A 24,108-nucleotide genomic window follows, 5' to 3' on the forward strand; every position below is an offset into this window, starting at 1 on the left:
TCCTCTTTAAAAATGACACTTTTGACCTTAAAATGTTGTTGAGTGCAAATGGATGTAAAAATGAAGCAGAGTGAGAAAGAGAAAGAAAACATTCATTTTTATCTGCTTTTTTCCCTCTGAGGACAGATAAGGAATGCAATGAGGAATCTGGTGAGAGATAAAGAGAGGAAAGTGGATGGTACTGTACTGTACTATGTGTGTGTGTGTGTGTGTGATTGTAAAGTTGTCTATCTGAAATCTGAAAGCAGACAGTTGATCATCCTGCACTCTAATGATGCTGGTTTCACTTAAAATTAAAAATAGATCTTGTGATCAAAATTTTATTTAAAACAACTACTTTATGAGTTTAGTACAATTATATATAAAACATTATTGATTTTAACATACACAAAATGACTTGTGGAGTCAATCCACTGCTCCACTAGTGATAAGAAATAACTAGAAAGTAGTAGCAGGCACCACTGGGAGTTTTAATGCATACATCTCCAATCATCTCCCTCAGATGTTTAATTTATTCTAAATAAATATTACAGTGGGGTGATGTTTCTTGTTAGTCAGGCATGAGGCATGGAGCATCGGACATCATGGGTGAGTCTTGTTGGATGATTTCTTGACATCATTAGCACTCTTGTAGGACTTCTTGTAGGACTAAGGACAGACTGGAGACTACATTGGCTCACAATCCCATCTAGTTGTTTTAAAATCATATTAAGCTATACTGTGCTGCTAGCTACAGATGTTGCTGCCATGTTGTTCATCGTTCAAGTCTTTGGCAAAATAGCAGATTCGTTTTTCACATTCAGTTTATGTCATTTGTTTATTTATTCAGGTCTTGAATAAAGGTCTTTTAATTGAACAAATCAATGTGGCATCTGGTCTGAAATTAAGAAGCAACATTTTCCTGGATGGAAATTGTAGCAACGTTTGTCTGTGTCAAGCACAGAAATAATCAAACAACTAATTTGCATAATGATTTGCTTGATAAGCTAAATGATGTACTGTAAGCTTGCAGTAGAAACCAGGACAAGATATGCTTTATTTTTATGCACACGAATTTTTAGCTAATTTTAAGTCGTATTGTTTGATTTTATGAATTTCTTTGCTGTGTATTTCCTTTTCTCAGTGTCTCCTTACATTGCAAACCTTGCTTGAAGTAATGATGGCGTTTCCTTGGTCCGTATCTTCTTATCTTTTGATCCTGTATTTACTATCTTTGAATTTGTATAAGTAGAAAAGTGTATCTCCGTGGGTGCATATTTTGGGTGCGTGTGTGTCTGTGGGTCTTATTTTATTTCTGTAAAGCACCTTGTGTTACAGTATTCTGTATGATAGGTGCTATATAAATAAAGTTTTGACAGATTTTATTTGATTGATTGAGGCTTTTATGTCTTTTGAAACTTGAATTTTTTAAAGATGAATGTTTGTGATCATAATAAAAGGAGGTTGTGTGAGGAGAAGTAACTTTTATAGTGTGGGCGGAGTGAGTCTTTTTAAGTGCAATGCTGCAGTACTGGCTAATAAATAAAGACCACAAAGACTTACTGTAACAAAACAGTCACAATATATTTAAACAGAAACAATCTTTTCTCAATTATCTCACACTTCTGAGTACAAAATGTTTCACTGACATTTGCTGTTTTTATGAATCAAATATCAATACACATCAAAGAAAGAAAAAAAAGTATAAACACAGTCCATCTAAACGAAAGTCTAATATATATCAGTTAAGTTACACATGTTGTTCCACATGGAAGGAGTTCCCATGCTTGAAGAAGTATTATTTACATCTTAACCATAATGTCACAGCCACAGAGCCAGTGTGACCCAGCAGACATATTTTAGAGCTCACAGTGCTGAATAACACTGTCCAGCAATATTTACACACCACAGAGACAAGAGAGCAGTGAGCCCAGATAAAAACGAAACAACATAAATTCCTCACATTGTTCAAAAAGTTCAGCTTCTTATAGATACAGCCTTGGTTGCAGTGTTTATTTTGATGCCAACTGATACCTTCCAAATAAAAACCAGCGTCATAAGTACACAGGGACTGAATGCTACCTACGAACTGTTCCAGTGAAAGCAAAGAGATAATAATAAATAAGCCTTTTAAAAGTAGTCCGTCTTAACAGATATTTACAACAGATGTTTAAGCAGCTAAGGATAACCTTTGACCCCAGCGCACATCAGGGCAGAGGAAGACAATTGTGGAGGATAAATGAGAAGTAATACACAGTTAATTTGGAGACAGATTTCTGTCAGAATTATCTAAGTGTTTGTTTCTTTTTTTTATTATTTGACAATATTTACACCTGTCTGACATTAATGACATAAAATGACTGAAACTGTATTTATTTTTTAATGAATCTAAAAAAAGAGCAAAATGGCAAATGTAAATTGTATAGATGATCATTTCTTTGTGATAGAGCTCCATTGTTTGCCAAAATCTACATTAAAATATAGATTGTGTATCCTCGGTGACATCACCCATTACTAAAGAGTGATGCTGCACCCCGACAGGGAGGCTGCTGACTAATCCAAGTAGTCAAATAGGTGGAGTCGAGTGAAGCTGATGTGGTGGGTGCTGTCTCAGTAGACAACTAGCACCATGCGGCAGCACCCACCTGTCACTCAAAGTGTTCACACACTTACTAATATATGAGGAGGAAATTATTTACCAGAACTGGCAAGATAGATCGACTCACTTTTGGAGTCAGCCTCAAGTGGCCACATGAGGAACTGCAGGAGGATGGGTAAAATATATAGATGTGAGCTATATGTTTAAATGTTAACAGTTTTGTGGGCTGAAAACACAATCAGATGGAGAGCTGGAGCTTGGTAAGGTTCCTCTGGTGCATGTTGTGGTGTCGCACCAGCTCATCACTCCGGGCAAACTTCTTCTGACAGTTGGGCCACCGACAGTTAAACGGCTTCTCACCTGACAAGGGGGGGCAAGGTTGTAGAGGAGGAGGAGGAGGAGGAGGATGGTAAAAGGGGCAGTGTTAGCAAAGGAGGGATTTGAAAGTGACAGAAATGTCTGTCGATGCACTAATATTTTGTAACTATTACACATATAAACATCAAATGATTGAAGAAGAAATGGAAAAATAAAAGTTTACGCACTTGTTTTACCTGTATGAGTCCGTGTGTGTGTCTTAAGGTGGTCAGACCGAGAGAACTTTCTCTGACACGTCTCGCATTGGAACGGTCTAACTCCTAAACACATGTACAGTAAGCATGCGCACACATTCAACACACAAACAGGCCAGAGTCATACAAAACACATACACAAATCACATGTTCAACATCACACACACACACACACACAGAGGGAGATAGAAAAATACAGTAGAGCAAAGGCTTGCAGAGAAGCCATTCCCAAAGTTTAGCCAGCATTTAGCTTACTTAATCTGAGGAGAAGTAAGAACAAAATGCAAAATGTCCAAAAACATAGCTGTCATGCAAACAGCAAGAGGAGAGAACAAAGAGCAGGAACTGAAAGAAACAAAGAGACAGGTGGAGTAAAATGGATCAAACCTGTGTGTCTCCGCTGGTGTCGCTTCAGCTGATCAGAGCGTGAAAATCTGCGGCCACAGTCTGTGACATCACACTGGTAAGGTTTCTCTCCTGGGCAAAGACAAGGACACAGAAAATGGGATAAAAAGTTGTACATGGGATTATGTTTACGGTACTTTACTTCTTACCTGATAATATTATTATTACCATCCACTATAGCTGCTTAGACACCAGGTTTGGATGTTTGCTCACACTAATCTCAATCCTGCAGTTCCTCAAATTACCACTGGAGGCATAAAAGAGTCCAAGAGCCCAAATTTACAGCAAAAATTAACATCCTGGTTTTTCTATCTCTCTATATTTATTCTCCTCTGTATGACAGCTGTAAGGTGAAGCTTTACATAATTCAATTATATTAAAATTATGCAGAATTAAGGGTGTGGCTACCTAATTGAAAGGTTTCATCCACCATCTTAGCTTTGCTGGTACCCCAAGGAGCGACAGCAGTGTCTCTGTGTGCTGTGGTTTGTACCGCAAAATTGACTGAAAATGTATTTTTCTATTCCGCAAAAGCAGGAAGTATTTCCTGGCAGTAGCAGACAAAGAGCTCAGAGCCAATGGAAACTTCACTTGAAGATGTTTGTGCTCTTTAAACTCAGCAGAAAACACGTTGGTGACACTAACTGTGCTTCTGGGAAATGGGTCTTAGCGTGCAGACACACTGGCGCTAATGTTACAGCTGTCAGCAGGCGTATAATAAATGTAATATTACAGCACATTTTCCTGTTTTTTTTTTGCTTTTTTTTGCTTTTACCTGTGTGTTTGCGGCCGTGCATTTGCAGATGAGACAGCTTGAAGTAACGCTTGTTGCATCCTGGGTACGCGCACATGAACGGGCGCTTCTCGCTGGTCTCTGACCGCACTATGGCGGGAGCAATGCTGGGCACCCGTCGCACATCCTGCACACACACACACATGCAAAATAAAAACTGTTTTATTTAAAGCTAAACCACTCAGAGCATAATTAACACAATTAACTGTCCCAGGACATCAATAACTGAAGCTGTCAAATGTAATGTCAAAAACAAGTGATTCAATCTGTCCTGTGTGTAAATAAGTGCATGTGATGTGTCTGGCTTGTGGGGGTCATTATAATAAAATGGTCATATATTCATTAGATGGGAATTAGCAGTAAAATGACCCCAGGCTGACTGCAGCCCAGAGGGAGCTGTTAGTCACGGCCTTTTAGACATACCCCCCCCCCCCCCGTTCTTCCTTCTTCTACAGCACCCCACTGCAGCAGGAGAGTAACAGAAAACATGGCTGAGGAAAGAATTTTAAGTTAACAAGATACCATTTAAAGTCATTTTTATTTTACCCGCTGCTATTTGTTTCCTCACATCTTGATACAGCCTCATACATGACCCTCATACTTCCTCTCACCCGTCTGTCTTCTGACCCAAATGTTTCCATTTCACCCCACACTTTGCTCTGTCACTTTCTCTGCCCCCCAACCCCCCTGCAGACATCTGCTCTTCATTTTCTCAGAGTTTAGTATAATGACCAAAGAGATTCAGAGGGCAGCCCTGTTGTAATTAGCACTGTTAGCAGTTATTGCTAAGTGCATTATAGCTATTATGTACTGGAACAAGAGCCACTGACATTGACCATGTGACCAAGCCACTGTATACGTATGTCAGTAGAAATAGTGTTTACAACCTGGTACAATAAAAACACTTCTTCCTGCCTCACCTTCACCTCTTTGCCCGCATTTGGAGTTTAGTCAGAATGTGACGCTGCCAACACGGCAGGTGTGCGTCAGAGCCTTACACACAGACTCAAAACACCAAGGATCCTTTGTCCATAGTATACTGTTGATGGTGGAATCACATGACCATCTATGCACTTGTGTCTGAAACACGCTGTTCAGACCAATAACATTACCCTAAAATAACTACTGGCATTGTCTTTAAGGCTTATTGAGCAGAAAAATGTGGCAAAAAAGTGGCTGCCTGAAAAGTTGCCAGGACCATTTCCCAATGGTTCTGTGACAACAAACTTTAGTAGATTAACATTTAAAATAAAAATTAAATCAACCAGCTAGCTACAGAAGCTCTCTAATTTATCTCTCTGCACAACTATTTAAGCAGCTATGTCTGTTTATTTGCAGGCAATAGCCTTTAGTTAGCATCCCTATGTGCTACTTCTATGAATTAAAAGTACACTTAGGTCAACTTTAGATCAACGTCAACTGCATAAGGATTTGGGGAGCTCAGTCAGCTAAAATGAAATACAGTGTTCATAATTATGTTTAACATTAGTGTGTAATCACCTATTACCATCACTACTAAAACACTGGTCCTTTAAGGGAAAGACAAAGCCAAAGTCAAACCTCCACTACTTGGAAAAGTTGCTTCATGAAGTTAATGAAAAACCTGACATTGGAACAATCACATAAAAATACTTTAATATAAAAAAATGGAAAGCTGAAATGACATTGATTTTAAAATGGATATGATTTACTGAATGTGTTAATGTTATTAGGATTTCACCACTTTAATTAGGCTAAAATTGTACTGAGATTTCAGCAGGTTGTGTAATAATGTTCATGAAGCGATATAAATGAAGAATGAAATTCCAGGGCTGACAACTGTATTTCCTTTGGCAATGACTGAGAATTAGTGTAATCCCTGTAATAAAAAAAACGGAGCAAAGCATCACTTTGCTAATCAATCTGTTATCTTACATTTTAACAGCTCTTAAATTATACTTTAAAAGGCACAGGAGTGAGATGTTGTTTATTCTTTTTCTTGTGGAGCCAGGTCTCAAAGAAAGAAAAGGAACAGAGTGAAAAAATGAAACAGGCCCCCTGAAAAGAAAGATCTCAAAAAGTCCTGTTGTGGACTGAGAGCAGGTCTGGAGAATCTCCTGCTGCCTGTCCTTTAGAGCTGCTGACAGACAATAATTAAAATCTAATGATTTATTAACATGCTGATCCTCGTATGGAAACTGTATTTTTACCCAGTGTGTGTGTGTTTCTCCACTGCTAATGGATATGTGGAAAAAGATTCCTCTTGACCTTTAAGGCAGCCTTGTAGGAATCCCTGTGTGTGTGTGCAGGTATTTGTGTGTTTGTAAATCTGTGCTCTGCTACATATCAGTATTTCCTCTTCACGTAGCCTGTTCGTTGCATCAGACTCCATCTTCTTCAGAGATATAGTCTCGTATTTTTTCTCCTGTCTTAGCCTGTGCGCTCATCCTGATCTTGACACTGACACGGCCTACATTGTGTGTGTGTGTGCAGACAGAAAGCCTGAGTGACCTCACATTGACCCTTTGACAATAAATAAAGGAGTTCAGCAGCAGTGTGCATCCTACCTGAATGCCCCTGAAGACTCCATGAGTGTGTATGCGGTACTGCGTGCTGCAGCTGTAAACCATCGGTGTGCTGGGGTCACTGTCGTAGCTGGCTGCATGGCTGCCAACACAGAAAGAAAAAAAGAGATGATTACAGCAAAGGTTATCACTTAATTTACTTGATGATTGACTGTGCGTCTCAAACGGATATTGATTCACAAACTAATCAATGAGTTTCAGCTCTGATTAAAATCAAATCACTGTCTAAAGAAGAAAAACGATATGTACATAATTCAGTGCTATAAATCCATATAGTGTAACACACACTGGCAGATACTGTGTGCACGTACAGTAAGGTCAGGGAGGTAACATTATTCAAACATGTTCACTTGCTCGCTCACAGCCCCATAATGCAAAACGCAGACCTGTAACTCGCAAAGTTCACCATAGAGATGTAACTAGCGCTGATGTATGACGCTGATTTTTTTCCTCCCTTGTTTGTCAGAGCAGCATAAATCCACTCGTTTGTGTGGCTGCTCCTGCTCATGCATGGAGAGGTTAGGGCTAAAAAATACAGAGGTCCAGTCAGAAGAAGCACTAATACAAAGTCAGCTAGCTGAAAATGTGACCTGCAACAGCATCACTGTTTGATGACACTAGTTGATGATAATAGCATGATGCGTGATTAAATCTGAGCAAGAGTTGTTCAGACCAATCACATAATTACAAAGAACTATAATTGTGTTTTAGCTTTGTTGAAGATACCATATGATGTATTGTCTACCTGCCAATTTTTTTTTCATCTTCTATATGTTGCTTTTGTGTAACAAATTTAGCTGATGTTAATTTTTTGCAAAGTAACAACAACCACTTAGCTGCAGCTGCCAAAGCAAGCTTGTTAATTTACACAGACAAGTGGTTGTTTTGAACAGGGTTAAAAAAAATGAAATCAGGTACATTTACCCGATTTTGGTTATGCTGCACCTTTGAATTAAGGTAGAAACTCAAAACACAATTGTATCCCCTCTGCAACAAGCTTCTTTGCCATTTTCTTGGCTACCATTACCAAGATTTCACACATGTAATTATTAACATTGCCCAAGTTGTTTGAGGAAAACATATAGGGCCTCTGCTGGACCAGAGTGACCAGAGCACTTCTGGCACTAATATGCAAAACACAATATAATCTGGGCACAAACTTTTTTAAAATATGATAAAAGTGGATAAACACAGTTTATAGAAAGCTGGCTACAGTAATTAATTTGGAGTTCAGTAGAAATGCTATGTCGATATCCTAAAAAAATACACAAGCACCAACACCTAGAACAATATTAAAGTAGTATATATATATAAATATATGACTGCTAAAGGTTTGTGTCCCTTCCTCTATGGGTGCATCTGGCTAGCACCTCTTTGACTTGTAGTAATTCAACTACAATCAATGCATTTTTGACAAACTAATGTATTGTAATGTAATGTATGTACACAGTCAGTAAAATCAATTATTATTAGTATTATTCATTTTTTAAAATAACAACAAACATGTTTTTAATTCATAGTAAGTGCTTTCAGCTGCCATAGGAACACTTACAGTTACATATTTGACTCTGATGTAAAGAACAGAACAAAACCTGCTCTGTTTGACACAGCTGCATGTGTTGCCTCTCATATCTCCTTATGATAACACACAAAAAAAATAGAAAAGTCTGTGAGATGTGTTATATTTCAGTCTGTCTAACCAAATGAGGAGGATGGGAGTTTGTATCCTGTGCTGCAGCAGTGGGAATGCACAATTTACACTTATAAGGTGCTCTTTGTCTTCCTGAGAGGAGGAGGACAGACACTGGGAAGGACTTTAAAATATGCTGAATGCTCCTTTTTGATTAGTAATAGCTGCAAATAGTAAGTAAATATTACAATAACTGGGAGAAAAATGATACTTGTTTGTCTGTTTGTCACAAGTACAAACAGTAAAGCAGAGAATATTTTTCCTCACAGACACTGGGAATGCACCAATCTTCTCCCCCGTAGCTGAACTCCCCTGCACTTCCTCTTCCTCGTGTCCTGCTCCCCGACCTGTCCCTCCCTATCTCCACCGACTCCCATCTCCGTTCTCCTCTTCCTCCTCACCCTCCCTCACACCTCTCCTCCCTACTCCGTCTGCCCATCGCTGGCAGCAGCAGAGGGAGATACAGTCAGAGCTATGCATTCTCTCTGATCAATGCTTTTGTAAAATATTACATGTGTCACTGAAGCGATTTAAGGAGTCTCGGTCCATCACACGTGCCCAAACACCACTACCACTACTACACAAAGCAGCAACACTCAATTCAAAAATTCCTTCTAGCTACCACTCCTATCAGACACACACACATCTGTTAACTGTGATGAATGCCTGCTGGCTCGGAGTAGAGAGGTATTTGTGAGTTGAAACAGACGTTGAGCAGCATTCAGCTTTGCAGGTCACAGTGACACACACAGTACAGTAAAGTGCACAGTAAACACATTCAAGTCTTGAAGACCATTGACAAAAAGTTTAACAAAAGTTTTGTAGTCCCTGGCTCACAAAATTACCTTTTAAATTGACAAACATAAGCAAAATATAACATTTCCCTCACCACTGGCCACCAGAGTCTGCTGTGAAATTCAATGTGCACACTCAAAGATGCATTTAGTAGGTTCCAGCATGCATTGTGGTCACAGATCTTCTTACCTGGTCCTCTCTACATGTACTGCTGATGATGGGTAACCTTCTACAAACGCTATGTGAAACCAGTAGTTCACCATCCACACCTGAACCCTCTGAACCCTGAGCTGGGTTTAAAGGATAACACATAAAAGATCCTCACAGCTAGAAACTGTAGAAACAGTTGGGACTTCAACATTGCAATTTTTAACGATTGCGTCATGTATGATGTACAGTCCCCTGTATAAGAACTATAATCAAGCTTAAAAGAATATTTGATTAAAAATGGGCCCACAGTGACGGGAAATGTAAAAAAAATCCTCATCTTGGAGTTCGAAGGGTTAAACCGTTGCTCTTTATGAAGTTCCAAAATGACCAGCATGTTCACTCTCTTTTATCTGACCTCTTCTTTTATTGCCTCATTCAGCTCAAACTTTCTGCTACTTAAAGAGAGCGGAAGAAGTTCCTCTTCAAGGTGGATGCCAGTGTATTGACAGGGTTCCATGCCACACACTCCAACTGAGAGGTCATTTGATATAAATTCTCACTGCTGTGGAGGAAAGACAAAATGTAGAAGAAAGGCTCATGAGCTGTGCTGTGGACTGTTAGCTTTACCAGGACAGGACAGGCTTTAGTTTGTGCAACCATTTAGCTGTGCTCCGTTTTTGTTATACAGTTACAGGTGGCGCTGCCTCAGACACTGGGAAAGCTCTACAAACACAGCAGGCTTCAGAATCATTATTCAGATCTGCCACGTGATTAAATACACACACACACACACACACACACACACACACTGGATTTATAGCTCTCAACCCCTAACACCACAGTCACTCTATCACAGCACCTGTAGGCTGGACTGGGTAGATGTGGTGCCTGGTACCCTGCTCATTACGCAAGCTATTATTTTACAGTACAGCAGGAGCACACAGCAAACATAGCTAAATGGTATTTCTGCTGAAATATTGCTGGAATGGAGGCTGTGCGTAAGATTTAAAGTAATGATCCATGACACTTTCAAATAAATATGTGTCTGCTTTTCTTCTCCTCCTTTGACCGATGGAAGCCATTACCGATTCAGCTCTGTTCTGAAATACACGCAGTGTTTACTGCAGTAGGTCTCTGCCTCTGGGAAACCCCTCTGAATCACAGCTAGCACAAAGACCAGTGTAAAGAGTGGTAGATACCACAGATGAACAAGGAAATGCAGTCCTTTAACCCTTTCCACCCCACAGCCCCCTTTTTGTGGGGCTTTTGCAGCTAGGCAACAATAAAAACCATAGAAAACACTGAACTATGCATGTAATTTTGTTTCCCTTAATTAGAATTAATGAAACTTAGCAGAGATAATGTCCACAAGCTTAGCTATACAGCTTGATACAACTTTGGTGCTGCAACGGCATCATTTCAAGCCGATATTCATTGTAAAAATGTGGAATATGGGGTAAATGCATCTGAGGTAAAATTCAGAGCCTCATTAGTCATTAGGGTTTGTTGTCTTTTGTATATTTCCAGATTAGACAAAAACATACTGTTTCTACACAAGGTAACAACTAACAACAGAATGAAGGTGTAGGGGGGTTTCCAAAGCGTTTTGGTCATAAATCTTTCTGTAGTGCATTGAAGTTACACAGAACATGTCTAAGCTACATGAACTACTGGGTCACACATCAAATATACAAAGCAGGCAATTAGCCACTCGCTTGATAAAGTACCAACCCTCCACATCACATCAGCTAACATGGCAGACAAGCTCTGCTTTTTCAGCACACTGCTGGTATAATATAATAACCTCTCTCCTCTCCATAACCAGGACTTCATTAAGTGATACACAACAGCATCATTTTCTGGCTTTGATAGAACCCAGTCTTCATTTCTCTCTCTCTCTCTCTCTCTCTCTCTCTCAGTATAGATTAATAAGAGGTCGGCATGTTTTTATTTCATGTTGTTCCAGCAGGCCAAGCTGATAGCTCACAGAGTAAATACAGGCCTGTTGGTACCAGGCTGCAAGATTAGACTACTGACTCAACTCAAATGGGCCTTTCCAGCTATGTGTGTGTGTGTGTGTGTGTGTGTGTGTGCGTGTGTGTGTGTGTGTGTGTGTGTGTGTGTGTGTTGAGTAGATATCAGTTATGTTTATGACAAAGATGACCCTCAGATTTTCAGGACAGCCTCTCTCTCTCTATCTCTCTCTCTCTCTCTCACACACACACACACAGAAAGCTACAGTCCATCCCTGCTGTCGTATTTACTGAGGATTCTTTCCCCTCTGTATCAGAGGCCTGTGAAGAATGTTTCATTTAGAAACATAACAAGCAAACAGTTTGGCGAGGGTACAGTGAGGTGTACCTCCTAAAAATGTTTGGTTTATTAACTCCAGAGAAAGCTTACTGCAGCCTGTGTGTGGTTTTTTAATGTGTCTATGTGTGGGTCAGCATAAATATATCATGCAGAGCATTGTGACCTGTATGTTTATATGAAAGTCTCCACCAAATGAGTGACAATGAGTGTGAAAATAGACACACACGCTGATACTGAGGAATGAGGAATGTTTCTGGTGTGTGGGAGAAGTATAGGGAGGATAGGAAAAGATTAGGGTCGGGTGTGGCTGGAGGTGAGCTGGCCCTCATGAACAATTGTGAAACAACACAACTCTCACAATTTAATAAAAAAAACTCTTTAAGGCATTCAAAATCTATCACAAAGCAAATTTCTCCCAGTCGTAACAAGCTTCTCTGCCATTTTTTGAGCCCCATCCTGTAGCACACTGCAACACTTATTCACATAACCAGAGCAGGGTGAACAGTTGTGTAACCAAACACATTCTAATAGCCATCTTGTAAGTGACCCAAATATGACCCCAAAACTCGTGGTGAGAAAGTCTGTGACACCTGTGTTGGAGTCATGGCACCCATTCACCGGAGGCTGGTTTCACTCTCTGTTTGGTTTGGTTTTGCAACAAAAAGTGCCAAATTGTTTTAAGGATTAAATTACAGAATTACAGGGTTAGTTTTAATTTAAAAAAAAAAATCATTTGGGCCTTTCCACGGTTACAGCTCCCACCCCTTCTGGAACATGATTCACTGCCTGTGAGGCACTGACTTCTAAAGACTCACGGCATCATAAGCCTTCCAAAATGACACAGCAGGAGTGAGACAACATACCACAATAGGTGGATAATACAACCACTAGATACAACACATGGTTACAGCTACGCTAATGCATCATATAGACGTATTAACGGACATCATCCAAAAAGGTGACCAATAGAGCCTCAAAAAGGAGGCAGGCTGGAGATCATGTGGTTACATGCAACATGGCGCTTTCACCTAAAAGTCTGAGGTTAGACTCCCCCTGACACCACAAGCTGTTTTTGTCTTCACCCAGCTTAGGTAAAAACCTAACCATTGCCCGTTCCCACATGTAGAGATGCAGCCGGAAACACACACATATTTGTGTTTTTAAGGACTCAAACATAGAGATCAATGTATTTTAACTGCATGTCCAGGTCATACAACATTATTATCCTACTTACTATATCCCTCTTCATCAGTCAAAAATCTGTCGTGCAGACATTTTCAAAACGAGAAATTGAACTGAATTTACAGTAAATTTGTATTTATTTCTGTACATCTCTAAATGATGTAAGGTGTGGTTATGCTCTCAGCAGGCTGTTCTTTGAACTTTGTGTTCCAGTCATTCATCTACTGTATGAAATAATGGCTCTACTTTGGTAAATGACGTAATGTTCAAAGGTAATGCAGTCTTTGTTTTGAATAATAATAGACAGTTTTTATTATTTCTAACAACATAAATTCAATCTTCTCTTAAATAATCCCAAAAAACACATTTTAAAACCAGCACATTTGCTTTTTTCTTTTTAAATACTGAGTTTCCAATCAATAAATCAGCCTGCATTCCTTCACAACTTCCTGCCTCTGTTTCTCACGTCCTTCCGTGGCACTGAGACTTTCATTTGTGCATTAAAAAGTATCTCATCCACATTTTTTTAAAATGTCTCGAGAAAAAAAAAGTTAGCACAAAAACAACTTCATGGCTTTTAAAGGGAAGAGGAAAAAAAATAAAAGAGGAAGGTGCAGTGGCACACAGACCTGTCTTGGTGAGGTGAACATCCTGTTCAAGACTGCATCCTTTCACTGAATTACTGCTGTTCCACATGAAACAATCAACAATGCTCTCTGAAAACTACTAAAAATAGATTTTTGGAAGAGAGCATGTGTGTATGTGTGTGTGTGTTACCTGTTGTAAGGGTTCCTCAGCAGCAGAGCTTGGCTGCTTGCACAGCTGTCTGAAGGTGTGTGACATCCATAAACAGGGGGAGGTACGGGATACTGCTGCTCACCTGTGATGCATAGACACAAATTCTTACTCTAAAATGTCTCACATGCACTTTCACTCTGTGTTTTATTTTTTTTGTTTTTTTATAATGGCTTCCTTGACATCCCCCTCATTCCAAAATCCCTGTTGCAGCTATCTGTGCAGTAAATATCAGAAATTTACAGCTTCACCCACATTTAAATGTTTACCAATAACACACACACACACACACAGCAAGAGGGATAAAAGAGATACCGTAGGTGGGTGGATGAAAGAATGGACGATAGCAGGAGACGAGGGAGTTTGAGAGTCAGGATGTAGGATGATTTATACCTCCAACAAGGCAAGGTCACCGCAGTAAGATCAGAATAAGGGACAGGACACTCCCTGTGGTGCACGGGGGAGCCGTCATATGCACAGCTTATACACAGTAAAATCTACTTTTGTTTTAATTGGGGGAGGCTTGGGTGCATTGTTGTTCAATGACCTTTCATTTAAAGGCAGTTTGGTTGGAGAAAAGAGACTACATGTCACAACACAAAGAAAAAACTGCACTCACATGCCGTTCTTGGTCAAAATGGACTGAAGTTTATGTTACTGACAAATGTTTTACTATAATGAAAAAATATAATAGCATGGGAAAGTCTAAAAGCCTTTCTAATGAGCACAAATACCTACAAAAATCAAGCTGGTAAGTAGGTCATAAGCTAGCATTAAGCCAGAATTATTGCTATTTACTTTTCTCAGTCACTCTGTAATTAATGTTTTAATGGATGACACCTTGATAGTCAAACTTGTTGTTGTTCATTATCGTTAGCCTAGCAGAGCAGCAGTAGACACCTTTAAATGATAGGAAGGTATTTCATTCTCAGTGCATTTTACTGTAGCTTCTACTGCACTGGCCTAAAATGTTTGACTGATTTCTGAAATTTAAAAACATAATAACATTTAAAAATACAAAAAAATAAAGTTACATTTTGTAATAAGAAAAACTAAACAAAAGCATTTTCCCTTTTTATCCACCCTATATTTTTTTACATTTACACGGAGAATAAAAAAAAAATAATAAAAATTTGTCTTACTTCCTCAGAGAAGAAAATATTTTTCTCTTAAAAAGAAAATAAAACAATTTGTGCGTGTGGGTCAACCAGGATATGAAGAAAAACCACCCATCATAAAACATGTTTATATGTGTGTTAAATGCCCTGAGGCACTGGCACAGTCAGACACACAAACTCACATGTACCCATGGTGTTTTGCTGCGTGAGCGCGTCTTCATGTTTGAAGGAGTGGTTGGAGAACTGCGAGCTGTGGTGTGTAGGAGTGTGACCGTAATTACCGGCTCCATCGAACGCAACAGTGCTGTAACCTGCGACACACAAACAGATAGCAGTGAATACACACAGTCACAGAACAGACTATGTCAACGGTGTTGAGTTCACTTTTCACCTTACCTGAAAGGTGAAAATAACACAGAATACATCATTATACTATTATTGTATTTTGTAACTGAGGGGGCTGCATTTTTGCACAATTAATTTAGTCATATTGCATCAGACATAGATTGTCATATTTAGTATATTTTCATAAAAATCTGCTGCTTCTATGTCCTCCATGTTTGTTTATTTTAGCTTCAGGGGACACAAAAATGGCTTAAATTCTTATTTGTTACTTTTTCTGGAGAAAAATACTTTTTTTTTAATTGAAATGCTATAAAAGTAGTATATTGTTAAGAAACTTAGTACATTGATATTGTCTATCTTCCACGCACCACTACTGTGTATATATATTCCCACGCTGTTATCCTTTTAAGGTGCGTTCTCCTGTGGTGAAAGCAATTATTTATTAAATGTGACTTTATTAAGCTGGCTAGTAAATATGTACAAACATACACTGTTGTCAAGGAAACCTGTGCCTGACACCCCTGAATCAGATCTGACTCATGACTTGGACTGACCCAAAGGGCACAGCGCACTCCCATAAATCACTCACATGCACACTTACACACACACACACACACTATCGCTCACATGCTTCATTAATTAAATGCACCACTTTCACTGACTTCACTGAGCGGATCTCTGGGTGAGGAGAAAAGAAGGGGAAAAAAAACTCATTAAATGTCTCCATTTGTCTTCCACTCACCCCCGTCTGACTTCTCTCTCTCCATGTGTGTGTGTGTGTGTATTGTGATGCTTTTTTTTGCCTCCTTGAAGTCCAGCACTGAGGTGACAAGCGACGAGGTCAATTTGTATTCAAGTGAAAAAACCCAAGTCCCGGACTTACTTTTCTTTTTCTTTTTTCCATTTTTCAGACTTAAAGAAGATTTTAATTTTTTTAATGTACATCTGATTCCTTCATAATCATCATGACAAATAGAGCTGCAACATGTTGTGTTCATGTATCAAACATCATGTCTGCAGCAGTCTCTGTGTGACCCTGCCGTGCTATCAGCTCTACTGTGTGACCGGGGGTCCTGCTGTTAGTTTGTTTGTCTGTGCTCGTCCAGCCACAGCAGGGAGCCTATAGAACGGGTAAGGGGGGTCGCCTCAGCTCTTTGATTGTAATGTTATTCCTAAATTATCTGCCTGATAAGCATGTTATTACGAATTAATCTGTTGGGTAACAGGAGGTCAGGTGAGAGCTGAAAAAATAACAACAATAATAGAACATGAATCATAATGGTGACCTGTGACTTCAACCTGCTATATGGTCATTGTTACACTGTAAAACACTGAAGGGAATGATTTTACTGCTTTGGTGTCACATTGCGGATACAGAAAATGTAAAAAAATAAATGTATAAATAGTCCTTTTCAAATTAGCGGATATACCAGTTTAAGAACTAGAATAACTAGATAGTTTATATTATTTTAAATTATAATTCCTCTTCTTGAAAATATGTATTATTATTACTATAATATTCCATATTATTATGGAAATGACTGATACAAAAAAGTTGCATCTGTGAGTCTAATTTCCAACACTGGGTCAAAACAAGTTCATGAACATATTTACATATGTTCAGTCTGATGTGGCTTTATAATGTGGCGCCCCACACTGCAAACACACACATTTAGTCCATCCATCCATTTTCAACTGCTTATCTGGGGCATAATATTTGGTTTAAATATTAATATCTATGTGGATCAACACTTCTCAGAGACAACAAAGTTTCACCTTTGTTCAGTCACTAATGTGTACTTTTAAGAAGTAGGTCCTTGTTTATCACATTATGAGCCACAAACTGTCAAGGCAGTGAAGGCAACACTGCTGTTATGGTTAGTTATTATTGACCGTTTATACAGACATGTCTGCTGTATATGTGACTGATGCATGTTCAGACTTTGATGAACATAATATATCATTTATTCCTGCTTCTCTGAGCTTTGTTTGTGTGTTATGAGAAAGTGAAGTTCACTCTTCTGACACAAAGTTTAAGGACGTGTGGACCAAACTTTTTTTTTACAGCTTCTGTGACTAAGACCCTCTCACCCACCCATCAGCCTCCAGCCCTACCTGTCTGGTTGCGGGCTGCCTGCTGTGTGTCCATGCAGTTTGTCAGGTATGGCGGGTTGCTGAACATCCTGCCGGGGGGCTGATGGTGGTGCGTGGTGGTCACAGAAGGAGGCTGGCTAGACGCCGTTGGTGCAGGGGCCCCAAACGCCCCATATCTGCAAGCCCCGGTCCCAGTGAACTGTCCCGAGAAGTGCACGGTGAAGGCGCTGAGGCCGCAGTGGGGGTCTGTGTCATGGTGGTGGGGGTCCCCAGTGGCCCCCCAGCTGGGCTCCTGCTTGATGAAGGAGTGTGCCCCCAGGGAGGTGTGGGGGGCAGCAAGGGAGGAGTAAGGGGAGGCAGCGGTGTGGAAGTCCAGGACAGGAGCCCACTGAGGGGCTGTGCTGACAGGCAGGGCTGGACAGGCAGGGCTGGGGCCTGCGGGGACCGGGGGCAACAGGGAGTTCAGGTCACGTACATCTGAACCCATTGTGGTCCAGGGGAGAAAACTAAGGTAATCTATTTTTGAATTTGATTTGTTTCCCTGTAGCTGTCTGTGAGAGCCAAGGCGCCCACCACCTTCTAAATCCTTCAGAGATTCTCACTGGAAGGAGGACGTGTTTTTTTTTTTTCGTCTTCTTTGAATCAGGCTGTCAGTTGTTCTGGAAACTCCTCAAGTCCAACAAAAGTTAATGGCGACACAGCAAAGTATTCTCAGCAGCTGCAGTACAAGAAGAAGAAGAAGAAGAAGGAAGACACGGGATGATCCTCATTTTCCGTCCACAGTAGCAGTAAAAGAGTCTTTCTGGCTCAGAGAGATGAAGTCCATTCAAGGAGGACAGGAGGTTTCTCCTCAGAGCTTTCCCTGTGAATGAAGAAAGAGGAGTGGAGGAGTGAGGAGGAGGGAGGAGGAGTAGCCCTCTTTTCCCTCTACTCTCAGCCCATACGTGTGTGAGAGGAGGGTGGAGGGGGTGGAGTCAGGAGGTGATGAGGGACAGGACCCTCTGACTCCATTCATTTACTGTATGAACAGCACACAGGCACAAACATTATAACTTAACTACAGATTAAATTATACCTTTAGTTTTTTAGATATGTGCTAACATGAAAAAATAATGAGCAAGCTGATTTTGTGTTAGAGTGGAAAGAGAGAATATAATGACTTTATTGCTTAGAGTTTGTGTATGTATTTTACATGTAATTTATACTACAAACTGTACAGACCCAATGATAATGATCATGATAATCAATCATCAATGATTACTTTGGACTCTGACATGTACCTGAACGGAGGCCCGGGCGCGCGCAGCAGGACTCTACAAAATAAAATAAAATTAAAATGTAAAAATTTCAACAATTATTTTTCTATGTAATTTTATTATAGCCTTTTTAATTTTTTTTAATTGAGATAGAAATGAGAATAATGGGCTAATTTAAATAGTTGGCAGATTGATAGCGTGTTGCGCATGAACAGGCTGCGTGAATAAATCCAGTCGCTTTTGTTTTGCTCTTAAAGGCCCACGGTCCCAGTTGTTTCTATTTTTTTCCTTTCAAAAAAAATCTTTTGTGAAATATATCAATTGTTTTTTATTTGCACTTAAGCCTCACTTAAAACAGTACACACCTCATTTAGATAAAGTGCAGGTGTGTGGGGGAAAAAGCGAATTATGCGAAAAAGTAGAAAGTGAAAAATAAATTTAAAAAATAAATAAATAAAAACAGCCCATCATTACTATTATAATTACTATTTATTGCTGTTATGTTATATTAAGTCTTATTTTAACCTGTGTGTGGGTGTGTGTGTCTGTGTGTTCTCGGCACTGTCTATTGTCTGAAGTGACTATAAAGACGCATTTAATGCATCTCGTGTTGTTTAATGCTAAATTAAACTTTAACCTCTATTTATTCAGCAATATAATAATAATAATAATAATAATAAGCTGGTTATTTTTGCGCCATGGACTGCTATAATTTGGTCATATATATATATTTTTTTTTATTTTATGCAACGTGAATATATTTTTTAATTAATAAAGTCCACATAGGCTACGATACAGTGTGTCAGTCTGCCCTCAAATCAGCTGTGATTATGTCAATAAAATATAATTTAGCCCAAACGCAGTTATTTTAACCCTTTCCTCCCACATTTAAGCCGTGGCTCTTACAGAACAAACTCGTACCCACAAGGAACAGACTGCAGACCACTTTATGACCCGCAGCTATGATTTAGATGACCAGAGGACATGGAGGCGGAGAGGACGAGAGGAGGACAAGCGTGATGAAGCGTCTGGATGCTGCAACACAAAAAACTCATTCACAAATATAATTTCCTTTACAAACAAAGAGACAAAAACAAAAACATTACAAAATCAAAAATAAATAAATTCCGTTGCGCGTTTAGTTATTATTTGCAATTTAATACAATGCGCCGGTTCTCATTAATGCTCGGTCCGTGCTTTGAATAGGTTGGGTGGAACTGACAGGCCTGATTTCCTTCTTAATTAAGGTTACAGTGACACAGGGCACATCATGCTGGAGAACATTCCTCACACAGGACAAAATAATAATGATATCATGATGCTGAGCTCAGAGGAGGCTTCTGTTAAAGCTTTACATCATCAAATGAGCCAAATTTGGGCAAAATCCAAATTTGCATAATGCATAAACAATGCACCTTAAACACTGATAACACTTTACCCTCTGTACATAGAACTGCAAATTATTTTATTTTTCCTATTGCTTATTCGTATTTTTATTTATTCTTATGCCTAAGTCTACTGTTTTTTTATCTTAGTTTAGTTGTGTATAAAGTCATATGAAGGGAACTCACAAAGTAAGAATTTCATTGCTCAGTGTAACTGTAAAGTGCTGTGCATTTGATTCATCTTGAATCAAAAGAGAAGATGAGACACCCGTCAATCATTGCAGTTAGGTTTATTTGTTAGTTTCCATTTTTTGTTTCAAAATAAAATCAGAAGTGTCTGATGTGTCTGATTGACTGAACTCTGAGTGTAGCCTACATTATGAAGGCCAAAATTTAGATGGTCTGAAAAGAGCTGTTGCTCAAAAGCATTTCCATGATTACAAAGTATTAAAGAAAACATTTAAAAATAAATAAATAAATATTCACACTCTTTCTTCACAACTTAAACATGAAAAAGGTGACTTACCCTTATAAGATAGTGAGAACTGACAGTTTCCTCCCACAGAAGAGAACTGTGATGAAAAAATAGTTCCCTGTAATACAATGATTACAGAAAACATGCAGAAAAATAAACAAATGTCTTTAAAAAATAGTTTTATTCAAGCTCAAATAAGTCAATGTCAAAACGTTAAAAACTGCAGTTCTTCAAAAGCCCACTTGAGGCCGCTTCAATGATTCAATCTCCTGCAGGTCTCCATGTTGAAATGTCCAGAAATAAATATGTTTACAGGCAGGTGCAAACACAAAAAAACCAAACCAAAAACAAACAAAAAAACAGATTTTAATACTATACATCAGTTTAAAGTTATGATAATTAAGGTCATGGTAGATTTGGATGACATGAGGATGCCTCCTTACATAGTTTTATATGACATCACTAAGATTAGCCCAGCACTGAGCTTCAGCTCTTTATTTACAGACTCTGCTGTGTGTCTGTGTGTGTGTATGTGTGCACATTTGATTTTGTCCTCTTCATCTGCAGCAGTTTTTAGGAAACTTGCCTGGAAAATTAGTGGCACAAATTGTTTACATGTTTGAGCATTTACACAATCATTAGCATTTTGTTGTTGATGTTGTTGCTGTTGCTAATTTCTGAATGCTACATTTGTTGCAGCTTAACAAACTGGTCACCTTTGACCTCTTCTCCCTTATGCGTCTGACCCACACGCTGGACGTAAATTACACACTTAGAGACTGTCCCACGCTGAACTGCTTCATTTGACCATTGACGCACAACAAGCTATCAAAATGAATCAGCCACTTCCTGCGTTTATATCTTCATATCTTGTGTGTTGTCCTTGAGTGATGCTTCTCACTGTAGGCCTATTTACAGTTATCTTGCCGGTGCTGCCATTTGTCCGGTTGTCATGACGACAAACACACAGTACACATGTATTTCTTCTGCTTCTTTTAATGATTTAGATACAAAGACCAGAAAAAGGCGGAGGTGAACACACAGCAGGGCTGGGGCGGATGTCTCACATTGATGCAGCTGTGCGCTTTAGTCTTTAGCATTATTAAGACAACTTGTTCTTCAAATGAGCCGGCCAGCTTTATCATAATATCTTAACTCTGGGACACATTTGTATTTACTTTAGTCTGGTTGTTCTTAAAGACAAATGGATGTTCAGCAGGCTAAAGTTGCTGGCTAAGTGCCACGGCAGACAGACACACACTGTCTGAAGCATTAAAGTCTCACACTCAAAAGTGGGTTTCCCCCCCTTAACGGAAGTGTCCACTCAGCACTTTTCTTCCTGTCATACTCTTCTCCTGGAACCAATTACAGCACTGACCTGTCTCAATTTGTCCAACTCTGAGGCAGGTATAGCAGTGTGTGTTAACTGTTTGATTAAAGCGTTTGAGCCTTTAAGTGCAGTATGTGTGTTTGGGTGTATTCTGTGTTCAACTGATGAGCAGAGATAGATGGTGACTTCACCATCTGGAAATTTAGTCTGGCTCTCTGCGCAAAGAACTGCTGACCCATGATTCAACTCTTCAACTCTGCAAGGAGCAGAGAGAGAGAGAGGAGGGAGGATAGCGGTGTTAAAAGTGCTTGTCATGAAAAGTGTCAGTGCGTCAGACCACTTTGTTCAGCTATCAACAAGAACTTTGGAAATAAGAGAACTCTGTTGAGACAGGCAGACACACACACACACACACACGTGTTTCCACCAATTAACATTATGCAGACTTCCATTAATTTCACAGAGACTGACCTGAGTTCTCATCCAACACACACACACACACACAAAAGATAGAACTGGTAAAATAGAGAGGATTGTTTTGTATCTGAATAAAAAAAAACACATTTTAAATGACATATTTTGTTGTTAATTAAAAGCATCACCTGTCCAACAAGTTTCATTATCAGATCAAAAGAGTGCCAGCTTCAAATCTATCTCCTGCAGCTCTATCCCATATAAACAGCCCCTCCTTGTACTTTTTGTGTAGCAAACACTACTCTCACAATCTAACACAGCTTTGGTGAGGTTGAACAAAGACACATTTGTCTCTTTTGTTCTGATAAATGTACACTGATCCATCATGATAAGCCTTCTGATCTCTGATAGGACCCAGCCTGAGAAATAAGCCAGCAGCAGCAGAGAGGACAGCGAAGGCGACTCGCTGAAGTCAGCCTGCTGCTGCTGCTCCTCTTCTCTTTTTTTTCTTTTTTTCTGGATGTTCGTCTTCTTTCTTTCTTTCTTTCTTCCTGTATACTTAAGTAGAGACAATCACACACCCTTTCAGTCTCCATTTTAACGTGGCTGCTTCTTATCCCAGAGGAGCGCTCAGGCATCTGACCAGTCCACCAATCTGGTTTAAAGATTGATTGGCCCCCGCGCCCAATGGAACACATTCCTGCTCTACGAACAACAAATTATCTTTAAATGAAATCTCAACAGCCTTACCCCCAGTGCTTTCTCTAGAAACACTGGAGATTCCAGTGACCCGGGAAATATTTTGTTTTTCCATACGCAGTGGACTGGTGCTGAGGTGGAGCTTCTTTATAGTCGGGACTACATCAGTGTCACTGAACATCTTCTGTGTTTTTCCCTTTGTTAAACATAACCTTAAAGCCTTATGCAAACAGTAAAATTAAGAATAAAGTTTGTCCTAACAACAAACACTTCTTTCTATTATGGACATATAACAGGGTTAGGGTTACCTAATAAAAGTGATGAAAACACACAGTAAATATGAACATTTGGATTTGTGCTTATCAGACTAGGGTTTTAATCCTGTGTAAGCAATAGATTAATAAGGGACTACTTTCTTCAGTTAGCAAAGATTTGTAAAATTAGCTAAATCAACCTGTTAACATCGATAAGGAGGTCGAGCTAATGAACATTTTATTTTTATTATTTTTATCCAGTAAAAAAAATGTTGATATCTCTTTGAGTGTGAGCTAGCCAATCCATACATAGTTATTTATCTTATAAATGGTACTATATATACTAGTATATATTCATAGCTCTATTTTCATCTTGTTTCATGGGTTTCTGTTATTCACAGAATGAGACATGATAGGCCGCAAAATACACATTTGTTTAGGGCAGTGTGCCACGATTAGCTGGTGCCAAAATAGTTTAACACTGCTCTGTGCTCTGTGTGTGTGTCCAACCCAGATCCTCCCGTCTGAGATATTTACTGATATAAAGTAGGAAGGATGAGCTATGGTCCATACAGCTGGCCAACTTTGACATCAATTTTCTGTATTTTTTAACCAAACTGTTTGTAATGTTAATAAAGCTCATTTATTTTTAATAAAACAAAAGAAAATAACAGGATAGAAGTTCCTCTTATTGTATATCCCTTTCCCTTTTTTTGTCCCTGTGCTGGTCACACCGCACTGAAATATACAGTAAGCTGAACAAATGAGATGTGTCTCTGACACATCTGGTTACATAATGCACTTTCATCTTGTTTTATGTTTGAATTTTCAGAGGAGAAACAGGAAAATTCTATTAACTACCCAGAACGGAGCGTCAACAGGGAGGCATGGGTTATGAAGA

The 24,108-nt window shown here is 39.3% G+C and overlaps 1 protein-coding gene across 4 annotated transcripts; it reads right to left on the reverse strand.

Moving 5' to 3' along the window:
* Nucleotides 1-1,791: 1,791 nt before the first annotated feature.
* Nucleotides 1,792-18,266, reverse strand: wt1a (WT1 transcription factor a). Of its 4 annotated transcripts, none has more exons than XM_028408303.1 (8): nt 17,416-18,266; nt 15,144-15,266; nt 13,820-13,922; nt 6,895-6,994; nt 4,331-4,475; nt 3,538-3,627; nt 3,133-3,216; nt 1,792-2,938 (listed from the first exon to the last, which is right to left on the reverse strand). In XM_028408303.1, exons 1-8 carry the CDS (start codon nt 17,879-17,881, stop codon nt 2,817-2,819), a joined length of 1,233 nt encoding a protein of 410 aa, XP_028264104.1. In that variant the 5' UTR covers nt 17,882-18,266; the 3' UTR covers nt 1,792-2,816. The 4 variants fall into 4 exon arrangements, with proteins under 4 accessions (XP_028264104.1, XP_028264102.1, XP_028264103.1 ...); XM_028408301.1 differs by having other exon boundaries at nt 3,124-3,216; XM_028408302.1 differs by having other exon boundaries at nt 15,138-15,266.
* Between the last annotated feature and the right edge of the window lie 5,842 nt (nt 18,267-24,108).

Source organism: Parambassis ranga, chromosome 6 (genome assembly GCF_900634625.1).
Source record: "Parambassis ranga chromosome 6, fParRan2.1, whole genome shotgun sequence".
Lineage (NCBI taxonomy): Eukaryota > Metazoa > Chordata > Actinopteri > Ambassidae > Parambassis > Parambassis ranga.